The following is a 23,478-nucleotide window of genomic DNA, read 5'->3' as shown; positions in this document are numbered from 1 at the left end:
CCGTGGACCTGGGGTTTTGCCTATTTGTCTAGATAAGAGGTAACAAAGAGGCAAATTATAAAGTCATAAGGAGGAAATGAGGAATAGCAGAGGAAGAAGATAACAGAATTGAAATGACTTAGTCCCTAAATAGACAAGAGTAGTGAGGGTTGGAAAGGAGGCACCAGCAGAGCAAAGATAACTGGGAAGATGATGCTGGTAAGGGCATGATAGTATTTCCTACTGTCCTATACACATCAGGCAAGACTTCATGGAGGGCACTGAACATGTACTCACTATGTGTCTAGCATTGTTGTTAATTACTTTACATGAATTAGTTCATTTAATTCTCTCAACCCTATGAAATGTAATTAGTATTATCCTCATTTACAGAAGGGGAAACTGAAGCAGAAAGAGGTTACTTAATGGGCTCAAGGTCACCTACCTGGTAAGTGGTAGAGCCAGGATGCAGATCCATGAGGTCTGACTCCAGAGCTGGCCCTCTCACCCCTCTACAGTAAGGAACAAAGGAGATGGCAGGTTCCCTTTTGGCATGTTAAGTCGAGATGCTTGTAGGAGTGTTAGGTGAAGATAGACAGCAGGCATAGCATCAATCTTCTTTGATGCTTAAACATCCCTCCCGGTGGGGAGATGGCCTAGGTTATGGGCCTTAAGGCTCAGAGGCTAAGTGGCATGCTTTTGGACCGAGGGTGGTCACATGAAGCTCAAAGAGTGATTAGAGCCACATCTTATGATTTCTTATCTTGTGTTTTCCCATGGGCCAGGTTATTGGATTTATCTTTCTGAACTTCCAATCTGATTTTAGTCTCATGTTTGAACTAGGAAATACAGAGCAAAGCTACATGCAGGACTTGATTTTAGGAGCAACAGCAACTATTGCTGGGAACATGTCTGTTTGCAAGGAAAGTATCATGTTGTCTTTCTACTGAAAGTAGTCAGTGTTACTCAAGGGCTTACCTGAGCCAAGACTTGGGGAAGAAAAATAGAAGGTATGGTCGCTATACTTCAGAAGTTTGTTCTCCTATTTGGGAAGATAAGATGAATAATTAGAAGAGCAAACAAAATAAGATAGCTCATAACTAAGTACTACATTGTGTGGATTAGATTTAAGTATAGTGGGCATTGGGTTTTTGAATGTGCCAGTAATGTCAGAACTATAGCATAACCCTTCTTGTTGGTCACCTATAGACATCTCTTTATTTGCTACAAGGCCACTATCTTTTGTAGAATTGTCATCAAATACTATCTGATTATATTTTCATTTTCAATTGTTAGACATTAAATTTGTGGTTTGGAATTGCATTTGTGGCTTTTTATGTCTTATGGCTCAGAAAACAATAATGCTTCTATAACTAGCAAATGTCAGAGCTGTGAGTTGAACCAGGTGGTCTGCCTGTGGAACCCAGGCTGTTAACCAGTCTGCTCTGTTGCTTCTTGTGGCCCATCCAGAGTCTTTTACACTGATTATGGGCAGGTACACTCTCTGCCAGATGGTGAGAGATCCTTTGGCCCCAGATGAGTGGTGTGAGGTTGATTCAGCAGTGAGCTCCCCGTCTGCGGAAGCCATCGTCCAGCCACAGTCTGAACACCTCGTTCAGTCACCCACATATTCTTCTCTCTTGAACACCTGGTGTCAAGCAGAGGGCTCACTGCAGAGAGCAAAGGCAAATGAAACATCCCTGTCCTGGGAGCCTGCTCTAGTGGGGAAGAGGAAGGTGTGAATATGCAGTCTACATGGTTAACTAGAACTAGGAAAACTGGACAAAACTGGGCAAAATTAGGATATGAAAAGTTAGGTAAATCTGAAGGTAGTTATGTAAATCAAGATGAAACCTTAAGACAGTCAGGTTTGTTTTAGGTGAGATTCTAAGAATGAAGACAGTGGAAAGAGAAAATGTCCCCTTTTATGACCATATTTCAGTTTAAGTAATAGTACAGTTGACCCTTGAATTACATGGGTTTGAAGTGTGCAGGTCCATTTACACAGATTTTTTTCAACCAAATGCAGATAGAAAATCAGTATTTGCAGGATGCAGAATTCTCATATGCCAGGCTGGGGCTGACTGCGTGACTTGAGTAGGCATGGATTTTGGTATACATGGGGGTCCTGGAACCAATTTTCTGTGTATACTGAGGCATGACTATAATTCACTGTATGTTTTACTTACCTGAGTTAGGTTCAAGCTCTTTCTTGGGTCTGCTCCTGTTTACCTCTATCCTTTGAGGATTTAGATTGCTTCCATCATCTGTGTAGATAAAATGGGAGGCTGTCCACATAGTATTTTCTCAGGTCTACCCTCTCCTGTCTTAAAGTTTCCTCCTCAATAGAATTAAGCTCTAAAATTTTACCATCTTGTACTTGCTCTGTGTGTTTGTGTACTTGTAAGCACATTTTACAGTTCTAAACTAGAAATGAACTTTGCCTGGGAGTTTTATCATTGACATTCCTTGAAGAAAGAGAGAAATTACATTGTATGTTTTCCAGACCTACCAGCAGCTCAATGGCCTTCCCAAAGAAGAAACTTCAGGGTCTTGTGGCTGCAACCATCACGCCAATGACTGAGAATGGGTAACTATCATTTGGGGCCTTGAGGGGATCAGTTCTCATTCAACCAAAAAGGAGAAAAGTTCTTTGTAACAACAGTCACTTAAGACCCTGCATCTCTGTGGAACTGTTGCCAAAAGGCAGCTTCTGTCTGTCATCCCTCTGCACTCTCTCTGATCCCCAAGTCTGAGGAGGCATTATATCTCTGACCCCAAAGTCAAAGAAGCACTATATCACCTTGCAGAAAGGCAGCTTGCCTTTCTCTCAGTGTCTGTAGAGCCACAGAGCAAATTCTCCTTGGATTTCACGACAGCTCTGGCCTTTCTAAACAGCACCAGTAGCATTGGATAAAAATCCCATTTTAGCATAGTTGGATATCAAACACTGATCTAGCCCCTCTCAGGATCCTATCTCTAGACATCAGCATGATTCCACTTCAGGCTGTTCATAGACTTGATAAAAATGTCCTACCCTAAGGAAAGTGGGAAGTTATCTGCAAGATGGACTCCTTACTCATGTTTACAGCCTCATTTCAACATTGACTAGATGTTGGGCAGCGGGGGAAGGGAAGTAACAACAGTTCATTGTTGACTAATCATTACCCCAAGCAAGTATTTTGACCTCCAGATGAATACAGTGGCAGTCCTTCTGCTCAAAAATCGGATAATAAAAAGGCCCTGTGACTTAGGGAGCCATGTACTGTGTATAACTCCTCCTTGAACATCACCCCGACAAAAGAGAGTTCATCCACCTCCTGGATCTGTATGTTTTTGACTCGTCAGAAGAGTCAGGCTGCCACAACAGTTAGAATGCTGGCTTAATCTTCTCCTTTCTTTCTGTGTAGTATAATAATCATACCTACATAATGAATTATGAGCATTAAATGAGATAATTCATACAACAGTGCTTAGCACAGGGTCAATATGCACTTAGGTCAAAAAGTTTGAACTGCCTTTATGGCATAAGACAGAGGCAAAAGGAAGATGTATTTAATACACCTTTTACAAGGGACTTTCGTTTTGGTCTTGCTGAATTTATAAACCTTCATCTTACCCCTTTAAAGGATATGAAATTTCTTATGTCTTTTAGTATTCTCCTTCAAAGCTGGCCATTTTGCAGTTCTGCCTTAGAGACTCCAATGAGTCCAAGATTTCTGGCTTCTAAGATCCATGAAAAATCATGGATCTAAATAAGATTCTTGCTGGTATGGCATTTAGATTACTCAGCTGGTAAATAATTTTTTTCTGTTACTTCCCCTTTCCACAAGTTTTAAGAAAGACTGACATCAGCTGTTTCTCAATGCATCAGTCACTTGTTCGCAGATCAAAACAGAAGACATGTGATTGCATGAATTGGCAGGATTTACTTCCTGTTACAGAGTGAGATCCTGCCTGTAATCTCCTAACACTGCATCTGGTCCATGCTACTTTAACCTTTTAATAAGACCCCTCTTATCCTGGAAGTGCCTTCTTAAAACAGTTCTGTTTGTTCATCAGGGACCCATGGAGAACGTCAGTGTGTTCTTCCTCCCTGTTTTGCTGTTTTCCTGGAAGGCCAGATCCTATGATTAGAGATAACTAAAATGACTGTTCTTCTGGATCTTTTTCCGTTTCCCAAAAACCTGTGGTCCTGCTGCTTCCATTTTACTATTTTCTCATCAGTTCTGTGTTTTTCTTCTAGGAACCTTACTTTCCTGAGGTGTGAAATCAAAAAAAAGAATGCATTATGTGTAGGCTCTTTAAGAAACAAATTAAATAGTGTAGGTCAGTGTATAGCACAGAGTAGGCATGTGAGCCGTGTTAGTTCCCCTTTTCTCCCACCACCTGCTTCATCAAACATTCCTGTAGATACAAAGTAGTTTTGGAACACCCACCAAGAACATGTAGGCATTAATGTACTTACCCACAAGGGAATCTGCACTTCTGGCATGTTTCTAAGACACGAGATGGAAGGAAGGGGCACATGGAATCTAATACCTGGAAATACTGCCAGGTGACCTGCCATTGTGGGAGTTCTCCTAACCTGGCATGTACAGTATACATATCCTCCATAATTCTGAGTGGCTGAACAAGGACTATTTCCCTACATCCTTTTCTTCTTCTCAATTCCAATGAATGCTCAGTAACAATTCAGCTTTCTGCATATAAGTTGATGTCCTGGAGTAGGGCAGCTGGCAGAAAGAACATGGATAAGTAGATCTTAGTGAAACGATCCAAGCTTTGCCATCAGGTAGCTCTCTGACCCTGGGGAGATCTTGTCACCTTTTAAGAGCTTTCTTGGCCAGGCACGGTGGCTCATGCCTGTGATCCCAGCACTTTGGTAGGCCGAGGCGGGCAGATCACAAGGTCAAGAGATCGAGACCATCCTGACCAACATGGTGAAACCCTGTCTCTACTAAAAATACAAAAGTTAGCTGGGTGTGGTGGCGTGCACCTGTAGTTCCAGCTACTCAGGAGGCTGAGGCGGGAGAATTGCTTAAACCTGGGAGGCGGAGGTTGCTATGAGCCAAGATCACACCACTGCATTCCAGCCTGGGCAACAGAGCGAGACTCTGTCTCAAAAAAAAAAAAAAAAAGGCTCTCTTTCATATTCTCCAAAGAAAGTTCAACCACATTATCTCTATGACCCTTTCCAGCTCTTAAGAGTCTGCAGTCCTCTTGTGTTATGTCATTGGAGATATTGTGGGAATCACCATTAAATAAGAATGTAGAAAGTACCTGTAATTCCAGTCCATCGTCCACACTGTAGCTTAGTGAGCTTATCCTAGCAAATAAATCTGATCATGTCACTCTCCTCTTTAGGGATCTTTTGACTGTCTTTTGTCTGAGCCTTGCTACCCATCATATGGCCCATGGACCAGTTGCTCCACCACCATGGGAACTTGGTAGAAATGCACAATCTCAGGCCCTATCATACCACAGATCCGTCCTGCATTTTAACAGTGTCGCAGATGATTCTTTAGCACATTAAAGTCTGAGATGAGCTGGTCTAAAGATTAAAGCCCAGACTTCTTGGGATAGCATAGGAAGTCCTTCACAGTTTACCTTTCCTGCTTCATTTCTTTGTCACCATACCTCTTCTGCCCTTCATGCCTTTGCTCATTCTGTTTCCTCTGCCTTTTGCTACCACCATCTTCTTTCTTGCTCCACTTGAACACTTCTACTCATCTATCAAAACCATCCTTAGAAATTCTTTCCCAAGTCTCTTAAAAGGAGTTAGATGACCCTTTTATAGCACCCTGTCCATATTCTTCCCCTGTGATCCCATAGCACACTTTTTTCATTGCATCAAAATTATGTTTATAATTATTACAATAACTTTTTGTTACTTGCCTGTGTCTTGCAGCAGGCTTTGAGCTGCTTAGCCCTATTCAATAGATATTGAATACCAGATAGTACACAAGGACTGAGAAACTATCTTATTTATCTTTGTATCTTAAGTATGTGGCATAGTTGTGTAGCTTTTGTTATTTTATGAATGAGTATACTGCGGGAATTACTAGTGCTGAGAGTCAAGAAAAAGGGAAGGAAGCGAACACTGATTGATGCTATGTCAGTCATCATGCGGGCATTTCATTTACATGTTCCCACTTAATCTTGGCAACAGCTCTGTGAGGGAGCCATAGGTATCTCTGTCCTGGCAGTTGAAGAAACTGAGATCCTAAAGGCCAGCCCAGCTGCCCCAAGCCACACAGCTAGAAAGGGAGGATTTCTCTACCTATCCAACCCTTGCCTTTTTGTACACTAGCAAGTCTAATGAAAGACTTGCCTTTTTTTTTTTTTTTTTTTTCTTTTGAGACAAAGTCTCACAGGCTGGAGTGCAGCGGCACAATCTCAGCTCACTGCAACCTCCCCGTCCCAAGCTCAGGCGATTCTCCTGCCTCAGCCTCCTGGGTAGCTGGGATTAGAGGCGTGCACCACCCTGCCCAGCTAATTTTTGTGTTTTTAGTTGAGACAGGGTTTCATCATGTTGGCCAGGCTGGTCTCAAACTCCTGACCTCAAGTGATCCGCCCGTCTCGGTCTCCCAAGGTGCTGGGATTACAGGCGTGAGCCACCACACCAGCCAAGACTTGCTTTCCTTATTTGTTCTAAGAAGTCACTTTTTCTTTGGGCAGGCTCACAGTCATTAGAACAGAAAGTCCATTTCAGATCTAAAATGTCAAGAGCAAAAGTTGTATTTTTTCCCTCAAATGCTCTTGGCATCACCCTGGGAATCTTCACAACACCCTCTGGTAAAAACAAACCTGTTAACCCCAGTGAGAAAAGGCCTAGCCTGCTAGAGCCAGACTGGCATAGATTATTGTCTTTTTAACAGTGTTTGGGACGCGGGGACCCAGACTCCCAGAACAGAACATTTTCCACCTCCAACAGAGTGGGCAGGTTAGTCCCTGCCTGCCTCCCTGCTGAAAGAATTTTAAAATAACCAGGTGGCTATTTTGCCAAGAGTACGTATAACTCCTATCTGATTGAATGCTGAGAGATACGTATAAAAGGCAAAAGAAAATGGAAAGTCAGGTTTTCTAATATGCATGCCACATCATGTCAGGTATGAAAATAGCCTGTCCTGTGGATTCTGTCTTCCCAGATGAAGTGAAAGTCTTTCATGGTGGTTCGTGCACCAGGAGAGGAAACAAAAAGCAATAGGGATTTCTCCCTGAAAAGCCACTTGAGAAAAATTATATTACGCTTTTACCCTAAGAGAAGAGTTGTAGAGTCTACCTGCAGTTTCACAATCCACCCACTCTGGACCTCAATTTGTGGCAAAAAGAACAAGACTTTCTTCTGCTTATATAGTTTGGGCAAACCAAATGTCTAAGAACAGACAATTAGAAAAAGGAATTATATTCATCCATAAAATAGAATGTTGTTTAGCCGGTATAGTATGGACCATCTAAAAATGTGGGAAGATGTTAAAATTAGAATGCTGTGTGAAAAATATAAAACTGTCTAATATGGCCATATTTATACAAGAAAATAATGTAATGTGTATTTGTGAATAGAAGAATATCAAACTAAGAGGAATCATCTCCAGAGATATCCTGAGTGGGTTTTCTTTTTTTATTATATGTACTTAAGTAAACTATATAGCTCACGTAATTAAAAAAAAAAAAAAGTTAAATAAAATTAATGGGGCACAGTGGCACACAACCATAGTCCCAGCTACTTGGGAGGCTGAAGTGGGAGGATTACTTGAATTCAGGAGTTTGAGGCCAGCCTAGACAACATAGCAAGACCCTGTCTCAAAAAAAAAAAAAAAAAAAAGCCCCAAGACATGAATCTAAACCCAATGCAAAGAATCTGAATCCCCAGGAATTAAGACATTAAACTGGGTTTAAATATAAAAATGACTACAGCAAGCATGGAATTTGGGTCTGGGTCACTCTCCCCTGATGTGCCCAGTTGTTAGATGTGTTCTTGGGGCTTGTGAAAGAAGAGAGGATGCAGTGCAGTCTATTCAAGTGAATTGGCTTCTGTCAACTCACTTCTGTGAGCACTGAGCTCCAAATGCCCAGTGGGTGGGCAGAAGAATAATTCCATCTCATTGTTTCCAGTCTCTCTCGTGACTTCCTGGTAACTGATCATGGATAATGGCCACCGGTGATGAAAACAGACCTAGGTACCATGACAGTAGGGTGGGAAAACAAGTGAAGGGACAGGCTGGGCATGATGGCTCACACCTGTAATTCCAGCACTTTGGGAGGCCGAAGTGGGCCGATTGCTTGAGCCCAAGAGTTCGAGACCAGCCTGGGCAACCTGATAAAACCCTGTCTCTATAAAAAATACAGAAATTAGCTGGGCGTTGTGTCACGCACCTGTAGTCCTAGCTACTGGGGAGGCCAGAGGATCACTTGAGCCTGGGAGATTGAGGCTATAGTGAGCTGTGATCGTGCCACTGTACTCCAGCCCGGGTGACAGAGCAAGACCCTGTCTCAAAAGAAAAAACAAAAATGGACAGAGTCCTCAAGGAGAATTATTTTCACCCTCACCCTGCCTTTTGGGTGCCTGTGTAACAAATGTGGTAGCAGCCCTGGATGATTTCACCCCCACTTGTGCCTAGAGCTGCTGAGCATCCCAGCCCAAGGCTGCAAACTTGCACCTGCAGAGTCAGGCAGGGATCTGAAATGCCTGAGGGACCTGGGGGCATCCAGTCCTCTAAAGTGGGCCTGCTGCTGCTCTTTCTAATTTCCAACTGTATGGAAGTGTAGCCCTGGGGGTTTTTGTTTTTGTTTTGTTTTGTTTTTTGAGACCGAGTCTCACTCTGTCACCCAGGCTGGAGTGCAGTGGTGTCATCTTAGCTCACTGCAACCTCCACCTCCCGGGTTCAAGCAGTCCTGCCTCAGCATCCCTATTACAGGCTGAGATTACAAGTGCCCACCAATACACCTGACTCATTTTTGCATTTTTGGTAGAGACGAGGTTTCACCACGTTGATCAGCCTGGTCTCAAACTCTTGACCTCAAGTGACCCACCCATCTCAGCCTCCCAAAGTGCTGGGATTATGGGCATGAGCCACCATACCCAGCAGCCCTGACATTGTTAGATTTTTCTGGCTTTTCAAATACTCATTTGTTAAAAAATGTAATGTCAAAGTCAAACACATTTAGAGTTAGCCCCTTTTCAACCTAGATCTCTCTGAAGAGGTCTGGTAGTTCCAAAAGGACTTAAGTCCAAGAACATTTTCTGGATGATGGCCGCCGCCCCCAAAATTCTGCCATTAGTGTCATTCTTGTAGGTTAGGGGCATTTTATAAGAAGCAGCAAACGACTTTCTCCTTTCTTGAAGGGGCAGATAATGCATAACCCATTAGACCTCTAACCCTGAGTGAAATTGTCAGCTGAATAGCCTGTCTCCCAGCAAAGCCTGAAGGAGAGAGGTGAGTGTAGGTGGAAGCACTATCCAATGAGGCCATCAAACTGTGAAGTTCATGGAGGAAAAAAGAGCTTCCAGTTTCACATGCTGGCCTAGACCTGCCTAAGTGTGCAGCCAACTCCTTAAAAGAGGATGATACTAGAATAGGGCCAAGCAAACAGTACCTCTCAAGAATGTTGGAAGGGTCGGGCGCGGTGGCTCGCACTTGTAATCCCAACACTTTGGGAGGCTGAGGCAGGAGGATTGCTTGACCCCAGGAGTTCGAGACCAGTCTGGGCAACATAGTGAGGCCTCATCTCTACCCAAAATTTTAAAGTTAGCTGCACCTGTGGTCCCAGCTACTTGGGAGGCTGAGGCAAGAGAATCACTTGAGCCCAGGAGGTCAAGGCTTGCAGTGAGCCACAGTCATACCACTGCACTCCAGCCTGGGTGACAGAGTTAAATCTTGTCTCAAAAAAAAAAAAAGGTGTTGGAGGAGGGAAGAAGGATCATAGGGTTTTGTCCTATTTATCCAGATTCAGCTCTTTGATGCCTTCTTTCCAGCCTCCCTAGCTGTCATTTATCAGTCCCTCTTCTGAGCCCCCGTACAATTAATTTTTGCCTAAGTCATAACCTTCATTATATTTTGCTATTTTAATCACGTATACTGTCTTCTTTACTCAATTAATGTAATAATGAAATTTCAAAATATTATGCAAGTGTGGTGCTAAGAAGCTTATAAAGGCAGAGCTCATGGTGATTTTATCATTGTAAGTTCCCACATCACCACTCCTTTGCCTAGCCTTTGCTGAACACCTGGGCTGTTCCAGGTACAGACTGAGGCCAGGAGGGAGCAGTGTTAGGATATGGGGCATGTGCCATAATGAGGGAGTTCGCTTCCCTTATAGGCTTTATAATTGCATTAACACACTTTTTCCCAAGCGGCAGGCTCAGGCCTGCTATCTTTACTCTGAGCTTGTTATAGGCATGATTGCCTGTGCATTCTTTGCATTTAGTAGCTTTCCTTTTAACCTCAGAGGCAGTTGTTCTCTAGCTTTCCTCTTTTTGTTCTTATTCCTTTTGACATATACAATTTGATGTCTTTGTTTCCTAGATGCATCAGATTTTGTTGGTTTATTTTTGTTGTTTAAGGAATTACAGTAGGTAAAGGTGAAAAGAATGTTAATAAGGCCAAACTTCAATTAGGATTCTCTGGTCCTGTGGACAAAAGTGCAGTGGAAGCCAGCTAGCACTCTGTGTTCTTGGCAGGGTAACCACGGGCACAGTGTAACCATTTAACCCAGGCTTGCTGCACCATTTTCCTTTGGATTTCACTCTTCATTGCCCATCATTCCCCTCCTACATTTTGATTAAGGACAGGTTGCCTAATACAATTTGTGAGTCAGTTCCTAGATTTTGAAATCAGTATGATTTTAAGAGACATTAATCTTAAGCATCAGATCCTTACAAGGTTAGTGTGCCTCAAATTGCCAAGTGCATGCAGATCACCCAGGGATCTTGTTAAAATTCAGATTCTAACTGGGCAGGACTGTGTGGGGCGTAGGATTCTGCGTGTATAATAAAGTCCCCTGGATGCTGATGCTGCTATTCCGCCTTTGAGAGGCAAAGTGATGACAAAGTTCCTTTCTAACTGCTAACCTTGTTCAATATAAAACCAGCAAATACAGATGAGTTTAAGACTCCATGTGTTGTCCCAAATAGTAAGTGCTAAAATTCTTATAATATTAAGGTTGACTTTTCCTATCTTGTGAGCCTAAGAAATGAATGTTTCCATCCTCTGTAATGACTTCCTAATAATTGATCATGGATAATGGCCTCCAGTGATGAAGATAGACCTAAGTAACCTAAGAGTAGGGTGGGAAAACACAAAAAGGGACAGGCCAGGCATGATGGCTCCTACCTGTAATCCCAGCACTTGGAATCAAATGGCAAATGTTAAGTTCTCATTTAACTAGGTCTCCAACCATCATTCTTCCCCTAAAAGGGCAAAAGCGCTGGCCATATGGGCTTTAAAGAGAGAGCGCTGGGCAAAAGATAGTTCCATAACTACTTTTTAAATACTGCTTGTGATGAGGTGTAAGTATAAAGCCTGTGTTGATAACTAATAGTGTTTTGCTCATAAAAGTGAGGCATACCTGGCTGAGTGGAGAAATCACCAGATTCAGGGGGGAAAAAAACCCAGGCATTATTTACAGCAGGCTAAGAATTTCACAAATGGAGTGGATTTTTAATAACTATTAGCAAGAGGGAGCAGTTTATATACCTGAGGATTTGTTGAATAATAATCTGAAAAAGACTAAATATGCCATTTTTTCCCATTTTTCCCATGTCTTCTAGAGAAATCAACTTTTCAGTAATTGGTCAGTATGTGGATTATCTTGTAAAAGAACAGGGAGTGAAGAACATTTTTGGTAAGTCAACTTTGGGGATGTTTCTGCATGTCTCCAGCTCAGTCTTTAGAAGGTATGTCTCACCTGGTTACCAGCCAAGAGGTCATAGAGTCATGGTGTCACGAGTTATGATGGAGCCTGGTTAAGCTAACTAAAATCTGTGAATTTGTAGACCCACCAATGTTAGACCTACAAAGCACCTCAAGAGATTACCTATTTGATAGTGTGCCAACACTTAAGGTATTACTTTTTAATCCCCATTTAGAGATGAAAATATGTGACTCAGAGATACTCTAAGTTGCCCCAGGCCTTTCAGCCAAGAAGTGGTAGAATAATAACTAAACCTTCTTAAGTAACAAATAAACCCTCTTTTCTCTTTCATTTATTTATTTATTTATTTATTTATTTATTTATTTATTTATTTTTGAGATGGAGTCTTGCTCTGTCTACCCCCAAGGCTGGAATGCAGTGGTGCGATCTCAGCTCACTGCAATTTCCGCCTCCCAGGTTCAAGCGATTCTCCTGCCTCAGCCTCCTGAGTAGCCGGACTATAGGTGCACACCACCTCACCTGGCTAATTTTTGTATTTTTAGTAGAGACAGGGTTTCACCATGTTGGCCAGGCTGGTCTCAAACTCCTGACCTCAGGTGATCCGCCTGCCTTGGCCTCCCAAAGTGCTGGGATTACAGGCGTGAGCCACTGCGCCCAGCCTCTTCTCTCTCTTAAGAATGGGCTTTATTCTGTCTTCCCCTGGCCTTTCAAATTGTGAATGGAAGGAATACTGTAAAGGTAGCACACAAAGAAATCACAGGACTAGCAGTTATCCCCTTTTATTTCATAGAAAGTGAAAGTTTAAAAAAATTAGATCTTGAACATTTTAAGCCTGACAACTATATTTACCTGCGATTGAGGTGTCCCTTGCATGGTGTTCTGGGCTTTTGGACCCTTGAATGCATTTTTATTTTGAGAAGACTACACGTTGGCCCTGACCTATTGCTCTACCAACAGGAGCCCCTCCAGAGCTAGAGGTACCTGGTAATAATAATCAGAGCAGATTAAAACTTGTGTGAAAAAGTGTCCTGGGCCACATGTCAAAACCGAGACCTGATTACAAAACCACTCAATGTCCCTCTACAACACTAAGTCATAGTGGAGAAGGCAGATTCTTACTCCACAAAGGGCAGCAGATCTCCCCTGGGTATGAGGAAAAAGCAGGAACATCCCTATGACCAGAGCACACTTGAAGTCAAGACCCCAAAGGAGTGGTTAAAAATACTTTCCAACTCCCCTCCCCTGCCTCCCGAACCTCTCCTCTTCCAGCCCAGTGCTGAGTGCTTAGAGATTCAGAGTGCCACCATATGCATGAGACCTCAGTAATGTATCCTACTGCCATAGGCATCTTTCTGTGATCCATTAAGAAATGACTGTAGTAGGCTGGGCGCAGTGGCTCACGCCAGTAGTCCCAGCACTTTGGGAGACCGAGGCGGGCGGATCACCTGTGGTCCGGAGTTCAAGACCAGCCTGCCCAACATGGCAAAACCCCATCTCTACTAAAAATACAAAAAACTAGCTGGGCATGGTGGTGGGTGCCTGTAATCCCAGCTACTCAGGAGGCTGAGGCAGGAGAACCACTTGAACCTGGGAGGCAGAGGTTGCAGTCAGCCAAGATCACGCCACTGTACTCCAGCCTGGGTGACAAGAGCAAAACTCTGTCTCAAAAAAATAAAATAAAAAAGAAATGATTGTAGTAGAAGGAAAAGAGGAAAGAGGATGAGTTTTGGAATCACACAACTCTGGATTCAAACAAATTATTTACTGTTTCAGACTTTATCTTTTCATCTGTAAATGAGAAAAATAATTTCTACTTTGCTGGGTTGTTAGAGTAAGTGGATATGTAAGAGCACTTGGTATAAGAAATATTAATATCCTTTGTGCTTTTTTATAAAATACTTAAAAAACGAGTTGTCTTAGAGCACTACCGTCATGTCAAACTATAAGTGGAGATAGTTTGAGATCTGTAGTATACAAAAGTACCCGCATGAGTAACTCCCACTTATTTGACATTCTGGTACTGGATGGTGTTGATTTCTCTGCCATTCAAGCCCAGATATAAAACTGGGTAGTGTGTTTGGAGATTGACATAAAATGTGGGCAGTCATCTCTGTCTTTATTTAAAGTATTTGCTGACTGTCCCTAATATCAAGGTCAGATTTATAATTACAAGTCACAATTAACCTTCCCACTGCCTTTGACAAGGTGAAAGTGGAAAAAAAATGGAGCCTGAAGTGAAAATGGAAACATGGCATTTTCCCCTCCTGACCATCCTCAGTGCAGCGGTTTTTGACCCTGCACTTTCGGACTTGGGGTTGGAGGAGCAGAGGTGCTCCGTCGTCCCACTGACTTACTCTTTGTTTGAACAGTGAATGGTACAACGGGAGAAGGCCTGTCCCTGAGCATCTCAGAGCGTCGCCAGGTCGCAGAGGAGTGGGTGACAAAAGGGAAGGACAAGTAAGTGGCTGCATGAGGATAAAAATGCCCTTTGGCCACAGCTGTATTAAGTGAGCCTCTTCCCCAGAGGATATGCCCTCCCTGCTTTCTGGTCAGAGCTGGGGCTTGAGGTCAGCTGGTGGGAAGATGAGCAGGACCCCAGGGATCCTGGCTTCTTGGAGAAGAGCCCCCTCCCTTTGTGTGCAGAAGGGCAGCCAGAGTGCTAGACACACCTGCCATCCAGAGGTTCTGTTGGGAAACTGCTTACTTGTCTACGGGGCCAATCCCCTCACAGTTACCCGTCCTTGGGCTGAAGGATAAGAGGGGAGGGTGGTAATGGACTCTGCTGGTCACCTGGCTCTTCCACTGAGCAACTCACACCCCTTCCCTTCTCGGGATGAGTGCCTGATGCTTGTATTGGCCCACTTCTCCTTACAGGTCTCTATGCATCCGACTCAACATGCTCTTTTATGGTGCTGCTTCTTGTTCTCTTGGAGGACTTTCTGTAGTCCATAAACTTCCGTGCAGTGATATATTTTTGTAACACCCAATTCATGCCATGGTTGAACAAACAGGATAGTATCAGTTCCAAAAGCACTTCCAGTTAACTAAGTTTGTTTTTTTGAGATGGAGCTCACTCTGTTACCCAGGCTGGGGTGCAGTGGTGCGATCTTGGCTCACTGCAACCTCTACCTCCTGGCTTCAAGCAATTCTCCTGCCTCAGCCTCCTGAGTACTTGGGACTATAGGCACATGCCACCGTGCCTGGCTAATTTTTTTGTATTTTTAGTAGAAATGGGATTTCACTGTGTTAGCCAGGATGGTCTCCATCTCCTGACCTCGTGATCTACCCCCTCAGCCTCCCAAAGTGCTAGGATTACAGGCGTGAGCCACCGTGCCTGGCCAACTAAGTTTTATTGATTTTCTGTTATGTTGTTATATGTTATGTACTGTGCTAGGCACCAGCAGTATAAAGTAAGGGCTCTGCCTTCAGGTTGCTGACCATCTGGTAGGGATGTTAGATCATGAAAACTAACACCCCAACCCTTCTGATGAATGTATAAACAAAAAGGGAGTGATTGATGTTGTCTTAGGTGGAAGTAAAAGATTAGAGGTAAGTTCCAAGTGAGCAGAGGTGGTCACTATGAAGCCCATAGTGTCCCTGGGAATCCTTAATGGCTTCAGGGCACCTCCAGTACCTGAAATTATGTGCCAAATTTGAGTGCATATCCACGGAACCTGGTGAGCCATCAGCTTTCAGTTAATTTTGTCAGATCTAGGGTCCAAAAAGATTAAGGACAGTGGGCAGAGTATGAAAACAGGAGGGCTAAGGGCACATATTAAGAACAGTACCAAAAATGAGGGACAGGGAAGGTAGGCAGAGACAGAAAGCCCTCAGAAGGTAGGAGGCCAGTCAGGAGTGAGTCCTGTCACTGCAACCAGGAAGAATGATTTCAGAGACTGTCAGTGGAGCAGGGGCCATAGAGCCCAACTGCCTGAGTTTGAGGCCCAGCTCTGCTTTTTATTAGCGCTGGGAACTCAGGCATATCACCTAACTTCTGTGTGCTTCATCCCTAAGATAGAAGTAATAATAGTACCTCACTTATGAGGTTGTAGTGAGGATTAGAACAATGCCTGGCAGGCACAGTTCACTAAACACATTCACACTAATGTAAGAATTCATTGTAACTATTTGCAGTAGATGCTATGTTCATTATAACATTTGTTATAATAACTATTAGACGCCATGAAAGTCAGCACAGGAAAGACCGAGAAGACCACTAGGTTTGACACATCATAGGAAGTCACTGATGACCTCTGAAAGAGCAGGGCCAGCCAGGTTATTGCAGAGAAGCCAGACTGCAGTAAGTTACAGAATGCAACAGATATCTGCAAGTGGGGGCAGTGAGTGCAGCTGATCCTCACAAAAAGTTTTCTGGCAAAGGGAAGGAGAGATGGAGTAGTACATTAGGAAGGAAGGAATAGGCAAGATTGAAAGAAGCATAGTTTTGTTAAGTGGAAAAATGGTGAACGTGTTTCTATGCTGAAAGGACACTGCCATGGGAGAAGAGATTAAAGATACAGAAAAGACCGGTAAACCTTGGCTGGGTACAGTGGTTTATACCTGTAATCCCAGCACTTTGGGAGACCAAGGCAGACGGATTGCTTAAGCCCAGGAGATCAGGACCAGCCTGGGCAACATATGGAGACCCTGTCTCTACAAAAAATAAAAAAAATAATTAGCCAGGCATAGTGGTATGCCCCTGTGGTCCCAGCCACTTGGGAGGCTGAGGCAGGAGGATCACTTGAGCCCCGGGGGGACAGAGGTCGCTGTGAGCCGAAATCACTCCAGCCTGGTGACTACTGCACTCCAGCCTGGGTGACAGAGCAAAACCCTTCTTTAAAAAAAAAAAAAAAAAAAGTGGTGAATTGATACCTTTGATGGAAGGTCTTGGATAGGGGGTTTTGGCTAGGGATTTGAAATGCAGATGCTCCTTCACTGGTGATAGGATTACGTCCTGATGAATTGATCAGAAATTGATTCAACTTACAATTTACATTGAGTTTTAAAGACATAACCGTCATAAGTCAGGGAGTGTAATGATACTTTCACACCATCGTAAGGTCAAACCGTCATAAGCTGGGGACCATCCACACAACCCAAAGTAGACAGAGTAGCTTTAGAAGACAGCTGAAGGCCTGGCACAGTGGCTCATATCTGTAATCTCAGCACTTTGTGAGGCTGAGGTAGGCAGATCACCTGAGGTCAGGAGATTGAGACCAACCTGGCCAACATGGCGAAAACCCGTCTGTACTAAAAATACAAAAATTAGCTGGGCGTGGTGGCAGGCACCTGTAATCCCAACTAATCAGGAGGCTAAGGCAGGAGAATAGCTTGTACCCTGGAGGTGGAGGTTGCAGTGAGCTGAGATCGCACCACTGCACTCTAGCCTGGGCGACAGAGCGGGCCGACGTCTAAAAAAAAAAGCAGCAGCAGCTAGGAGGAAAGCAAATGGTGATGTAGCCCCGTGCACAGGTGGAGAGGAGGAAGGGTAAGGGAGTTTGTAAAAGCTTCATCTTTGGTGTCTGGGACTCTAGGACATCTGCTCAGAACAAGGAGTTGGGTAGAATTTAGAGCTTGACAGGAATAGTCAAGATTTGGAGTAGCCACTCCAGATAAATGAGTCATGACAGCCAGAGGCTTGTTGGAACCTCCTCCTGGATTGAGAGATTACTAGGAAATTTGTATTTTAAATTTCCAACAGTGGTAGCTGTGCCTAGCAGCCCAGGAGAACGAGGAAGAGCGAATGGATGATTGGCTTCACCTAAGCCAAGAGAAAGGGGTAGTGAAGGAAGGGGTCTTACAATAAAACTGCTGGTGAGAGTTCAACAGGTCAGTCAGCCCTCCTTTTTCCATTCAGCAGTCTTCTGTTATCCTTTAAAAATACAAAGCTGATCATGTCACTTCCCAGCTAGGTCCTGTTTTACCTAAGACACAGTTAGCCAAGAACTCCTGGAGGACTCGGTGATTGGGCCTAAACAGGAATGTGGTGTCTCTGTCTCATGAGGGCATGTGTTTATTCAAGGTCCTTCAGAAAACTCACTGGGATGACTGCATTCACAGCTGAACATTATTAATCCCACTTTGAGAAGACCATTCTCACTGTGGCCTCTCCCCAGTTGGGAACATGGAGTACCCCCAAAAATGAACATCACGGTGTCAGAGCAAATATCCCCTTTTGGCCAAATTCTGAGGAGATTTGCAAAGTAGGAAATTGCTTTTTATAGTGAATTCACTTCTCACAGGACTAGTTCCTGGTTGTATTCTTTGAGGAAACTCTTTATTTTTATCTCCAACCAAAAATATCTCAGTATCATACCTATCTTCATGCACGTATACCACCCAATACAGCATCTAAAACAATGCTTAACCAAAATAAGTACTCATGTATTGTTTAATCAGTTATTGCTTTTCAAGTTCTGTTTGGTTGAACCTTAAATTCTATTCCCTGAACATTTTTTAAAATCCCTAATGATTCTTTACTGTTTTCTATATTTTTGCAGCATTAAAAGGCTCTATTCTTTTTTTTTCTTTTTTGTTCTCCCAAACTTGTTTTTTTTCTTTGTCTCTATTCTTAAGGCTTAACAGTAATAACTGCTAATATTTATAAAGCATTTACTATGTCATGTACCATGCTGTGTTTTACTTGCATGAACTCACATAATCCTTACAATAGCCCTGTGAGACAGGTAATGTTATTATCTGAATTATTACAGGAATTGAAGTGTAAAGGTGTTAAGTGCCTTTCTGAGGAGTTCACAGCTGGTTCGTAACAGTCAGGATTCAAGCTCAAGACTCTAACTCTGGGATATAAGTTCTTAACAGCTATGTTGCACCACCTCCCAATTAGATTTCTTCCCTAGTGCTTGATTCACCATTGGCATCTTGATTTTTTTAAATTTACATTTGATCTAAGTCAACAAATATTAGCCAATGCCAGATATATGCAAAGCACTTTTATATGAATATATGCAATATCATTTATGTACAAAAATCATATGTAATATCTAACACATAAATTGATTCTAAACATGATTAAACTAGATCATTTACTTCCATTAGAATTTATTTGTTATTTCTTTTATTTTTATTTTTAATTATTTTTTGAGACATGGTCTTGCTCTGTTGCCCACCCTGGGGTGCAGTGGCATGATCTTGGCTTACTGCAGCCTCCACCTCCTGGGCTCAAGTGATTCTCCCACTTCAGCCCCCAAGTAGCCAGGACTACAGGCACACACCACCACACTTGGCTAATTTTTTGTATTTTGGGTAGAGATGGGGTTTTGCCATGTTGCCCAGGCTGGTCTTGAACTCCTGAGCTCAAGTAGTCCACCCACCTCAGCCTCCCAAAGTGCTGGGATTATAAGTATGAGACACTACACCCAACCTAGAATTGATTTTTAAATTTTGTGTCTTTTATCACAACTTAGAAATGTTTTATGTAAGCATGTATATAAGATTAATTTCTACAGACTCCAATTTAAGATAATGGGCATGGACTAAATTATCTCTGTGATCCTCTGCCTCTAACTTAATGAGAGATGAATCCCATTTATGTACACGTTTAACAGTTTTCAGCATATATTTCTGCTGTTAGTGATATGAAACCTCCATGATACTGAATGAACATACCACCTTCCCACTGGCTCGAAATGAAGTCATTGCAGAAATGGCTGTATTCCTACAGAAAGGAAGAAATGGAATACCCTTTTAACCTTGCCTTTAAATACCTCCTCTGGGACTGAATATTCTCTGCTATGAAATCAGAATCATCCTAGACACAGTCAAATCACAACCAACCTCTCAGTAACATGACAAGACTTTGATATCAATGACCTATGTTAAAAAGATCACCATAAGTCCCTTTAGGTAGATTAAATATATTGCTATAGAACTTAATAAGTGAGATTAATAAGGTGTCAGTTAACTGCTAAAACCAGCACAAACCAGGATAGTGCAGCCCTTCTGCATGCCTCTAAACTCTAAGCGATGCAGCAGTGTTTTTTTCTTTTGCAGGCTGGATCAGGTGGTAATTCACGTAGGAGCACTGAGCTTGAAGGAGTCACAGGAACTGGTATGTATGCAGCTCCATCTGGGAGAGACCACTCATGGGGCCTCAATTTTTATGCTGCAGTTAAAATCAGTACTATATTTGCTATGTCGTGGATGGTGTGCCTGAAAAGATAAGGTGTGGGATCTCAGGGGCTCACTGCCTAGAAGCAGGCATTGAGCCATGAAGAAAGGATTGTAGCTCTAGGTGATGATGACTATAGAATAGGAGATGGAGGCACCTTCCTCCAAGGAGAGTAAGGATGGATGCAGCTGTAGCTGAGTTTGCAGGTAAGGAGCAGAACTGAGCCAATTTCAATTTTCTCTGTGAAGTAGAAGGCAGTGCCATCTGCAGGGCACAGATGGACAAAGTATAAAGACTTAAAGAATGGCAAATGTGAATTCTGCATTGGAGAAAGGGGGAGGGGGCTAAAACACAAAAGGATTGCTTGGTGGTACTGAAGACCAACTTAAGTTGTAAGTTATAAATTTGTCATACCACCCTTCAGCACAGTTGTGGAATTTTTTTTTCTGGGTACACTCTTTAGCCAGAATATAGGAACAAGAACACAGACAATTGGATTGCTCCAGCTTTAGGGATTAGCAGATTAGGTGGAGCAGAAGCAAGACAGGAAGGGGTTAAATTTCCTGGCAGAAAAGCAGGTGGTATGGTGATTCTGAGGCCTGGGTGAATTGGTTAAGAAAAGAAGGCACACACTTTGGGAGGCCGAGACAGGCGGATCACGAGGTCAGGAGTTTGAGACCAGCCTGACCAACATGGTGAAACCTTGTCTCTACTAAAAACACAAAAAGTAGCCGGGCATGGTGGTGGGCACCTATAATCCCAGCTACTCAGGAGGCTGAGGCAGGAGAATTGCTTGAACCCAGGAGGCGGAGGTTGCAGTGAGCTGAGATCGTGCCACTGTACTCCAGTCTGGGCAACAGAGCGAGACTCCATCTCAAAAAAAAAAAAAAAAAAAAAGCACAAAGATATTCAAAATTGTTTATCAGAAGGCCCTGTACCTGGACTGCTACAAATTGACCAAGTTTCCAGAACTTAGATATATGACTTTTTCTGGCCCAGCTGCTTCTTAATGAATTTTGCTTGTTTTGGCTATTTGGATTTAAAAATGGGATGTATAATATATTTGCAAAAAATTGCAATTTAGTGCTTTAGGCAAGATGCAAAGGAAGATCTATCATTAGCCATAATAAGTGTGGAATCAGAATTTAGAGACTTGAATTATTCCTCTTACATTTGATTTGTTTCTCTTACAAAAGGTTTTTCAACTAAGGCAGTATGGTGTAGGGTATATTTTTCTTTTTTTCTCTCTTTTCAATTGCTTCTTTTCCAATGTATAATACAAATTTTAAAATATTATCATGTAATGATGTGAATGACAGTATCATCCATTGGGCTGAACACCCAAATAGTATAGAAGTAATTTTGGAATTAATAATCCTCTGGAATAGGGATAATCTGCTGGTACAGGGGTAGTCTTGCCAAAGAGACAGTAACATTGGCATCTTCTTAGCCATAACTCTTTATTGGATGATGCTTGAATGGACACTGCCATCAACTCTCTTAGGTGTTTCCTCTTTCCTTGCTTTCAGCTAAGGTTACTCTTCTGCTCTTTTTCTAAACAGAGTACTAATCAAATGATTTAAATATATCACATTCTGATCCTGTGTTAATGAAATTATTCCCAGTGCCTTAATTTGGCTATATCCCCGTCTTCTCCTTTTAACTATTCTAGTTTACTTCTGCAGAAAGATAATCACGTCTATTAGATATAGATATTACAAGTCAAAGTCTCAGAAGGAAGCCCTTTTCCCTTTTTAGAGAGTAGGGCATGTTCCGAAACAATCAACAGCATCTGCTGGTTCCTTGCTATGTACCAGGCACCATGATTGACCTGGACTCAAGGGTAAGCAAGATCTGAGCCCTGCCCTGAGGGACTTACACTCTAGTTGGAGGACAGTCACCATACACAACTGCCTTACAACCTGGTAGGTTTAGGTATTTTACTTGAAATAGATACATAGTGTTATAAGGGTCCAGCAAGAGGAAATGTTACTTTTTTCTGGAGGAATTTGAGAAAATATTAGAAATATGGGGCAAAGTATCTTCTGTGATATATATAATCTTTTCCTTTTCAGCATGTCTCAACTGCATTCCCAATCTAATATAAATTTTTAAATATGACTGTCACGTCATTGGACAGAAAAGACAGTATCAGCAATGGGCTAAACAGAAGAGAAATTATATCAGCAGATATCTTGAGTAACAGTTACAACTTATCAAACGACCTACTTATGTCTCCTTAGCAAGGTTTTTTGTACTGACAAAATATGAAGTATAAGATTAAGTGCACAGCTCACCGTCATCAAGGAGCTCTACTTTGCGACCTGGGATTTTCCTGGCAATGACATTCATTAAATTTGGTTAATTTTCCCACTCTCCAGTGGTACATCAGTTGGCAAATTTGAGGAGCTTGTTACTGATCTTAGTATCTAAGCTATAGATGACTGTAGTAAATCACTTGTTCCAATATGGTCTTCTTTCTTCCTTTAAAGGCCCAACATGCAGCAGAAATAGGAGCTGATGGCATCGCTGTCATTGCACCGTTCTTCCTCAAGCCATGGACCAAAGGTAAGTAGATAGGCCTGAATGCATGGCACCTCACATGGTCCACTTCTTGCCTCCATTCAAAATGGTTATATTTAGTTTGTGAGAGTAAAGCACTATAGATTGGAGGCTTAAAGTTGCAAAGGTACAGTGGTTCTCTGAAATATTTGCTCTCCCTGGATCCATAAAAGGGACTGCATTAAAGTACTTCAGTTCTTTTGCCCAGTAATCGATCTGATTGGGTAATCTGCTGAGCCTCTGTTGATGGGTAGATGCCTATGTTTGGGTCAAGTGTCTGCTCCTGGACCAGTGAGTTGTATAGGGTGTCAGTCACATGGCAAAGCATGGGACCATTTTTCTTAGAAGAATATAAGTGATGGGCATTTTGAGACTACACATCCTATTCAAGGTCGAGTGAATGATGAATTTTAAGAGATTTCACAGAAATATTCATTGCCTTCCAAAATACAAAAGTATTGCTTTCTCTTTCTCTACTGTCTTCTCTGTGCAAACTATTTATGGTGTCTAAGTATACCAAGTCTTTTTAATCCTTTTTGATTAGCAAAAAAAGAAGTATAAATTTTAGAAGGATAAAAACAGACACTATTCGCCTACATGATTAAATAAATCCATAATTAAATGCATAATAGGTCTAAATCGTCATGAAATATCACCTATTATTGATACATAGAAAATAATTCATGTAAGTAAGCAATTTAATATTTATAAATTGCTAGTTTAAAATGAACATTTTTAAAGTTTTTAAAATTTTTTAAATTGTTCTTTAGAGATGAGGTCTTGCTCTATTGCCCAGGCTGGAGTACAGTGGCATGATCATAGCTCACTGCAGCCTCGAATTCCTGGGCTCAAGCAACCCTCCTCCATTGGCCTCCCAAGTAGCTGGAACTTACAGGCACGTACCACCATGCCAAGCTAATTTTTAAAAT

At 42.4% G+C, this 23,478-nt stretch overlaps 1 protein-coding gene and 1 long non-coding RNA gene across 16 annotated transcripts in view; one reads left to right on the top strand and one right to left on the bottom strand.

The window, feature by feature from the left end:
- Positions 1-23,478, top strand: part of NPL (N-acetylneuraminate pyruvate lyase) — a 45,989-nt gene that overhangs the window by 2,355 nt on the left and 20,156 nt on the right. For 12 of the 15 annotated variants that reach the window (XR_004179535.1, XM_031657871.1, XM_031657876.1 and 9 more), the window contains 6 exons: positions 373-427; positions 2,486-2,569; positions 11,753-11,826; positions 14,226-14,313; positions 19,870-19,927; positions 22,480-22,555. Coding sequence is in view for 14 of the 15 variants with exons in the window: in XM_031657871.1 (XP_031513731.1) it covers positions 2,502-2,569; positions 11,753-11,826; positions 14,226-14,313; positions 19,870-19,927; positions 22,480-22,555 (364 nt within the window). In the remaining variant the exon portion in view is untranslated. Of the gene's footprint in view, positions 1-372; positions 428-2,485; positions 2,570-11,752; positions 11,827-14,225; positions 14,314-14,340; positions 14,608-19,867; positions 19,928-22,479; positions 22,556-23,478 lie in introns of those variants that run through there. The other 3 variants (XM_009191999.4, XM_009191994.4, XM_009192003.4) reach the window with 2 other exon arrangements.
- LOC103879298 lies at positions 407-4,643 on the bottom strand. Its single transcript, XR_002518496.2, has 4 exons — positions 4,568-4,643; positions 2,169-2,246; positions 958-1,021; positions 407-491 (listed from the first exon to the last, which is right to left on the bottom strand). It is a non-coding gene; the product is annotated as an uncharacterized LOC103879298 (long non-coding RNA).

Source organism: Papio anubis, chromosome 1 (assembly GCF_008728515.1).
Source record: "Papio anubis isolate 15944 chromosome 1, Panubis1.0, whole genome shotgun sequence".
NCBI lineage: Eukaryota > Metazoa > Chordata > Mammalia > Primates > Cercopithecidae > Papio > Papio anubis.
This window is presented reverse-complemented; position numbering and strand designations above follow the sequence as displayed.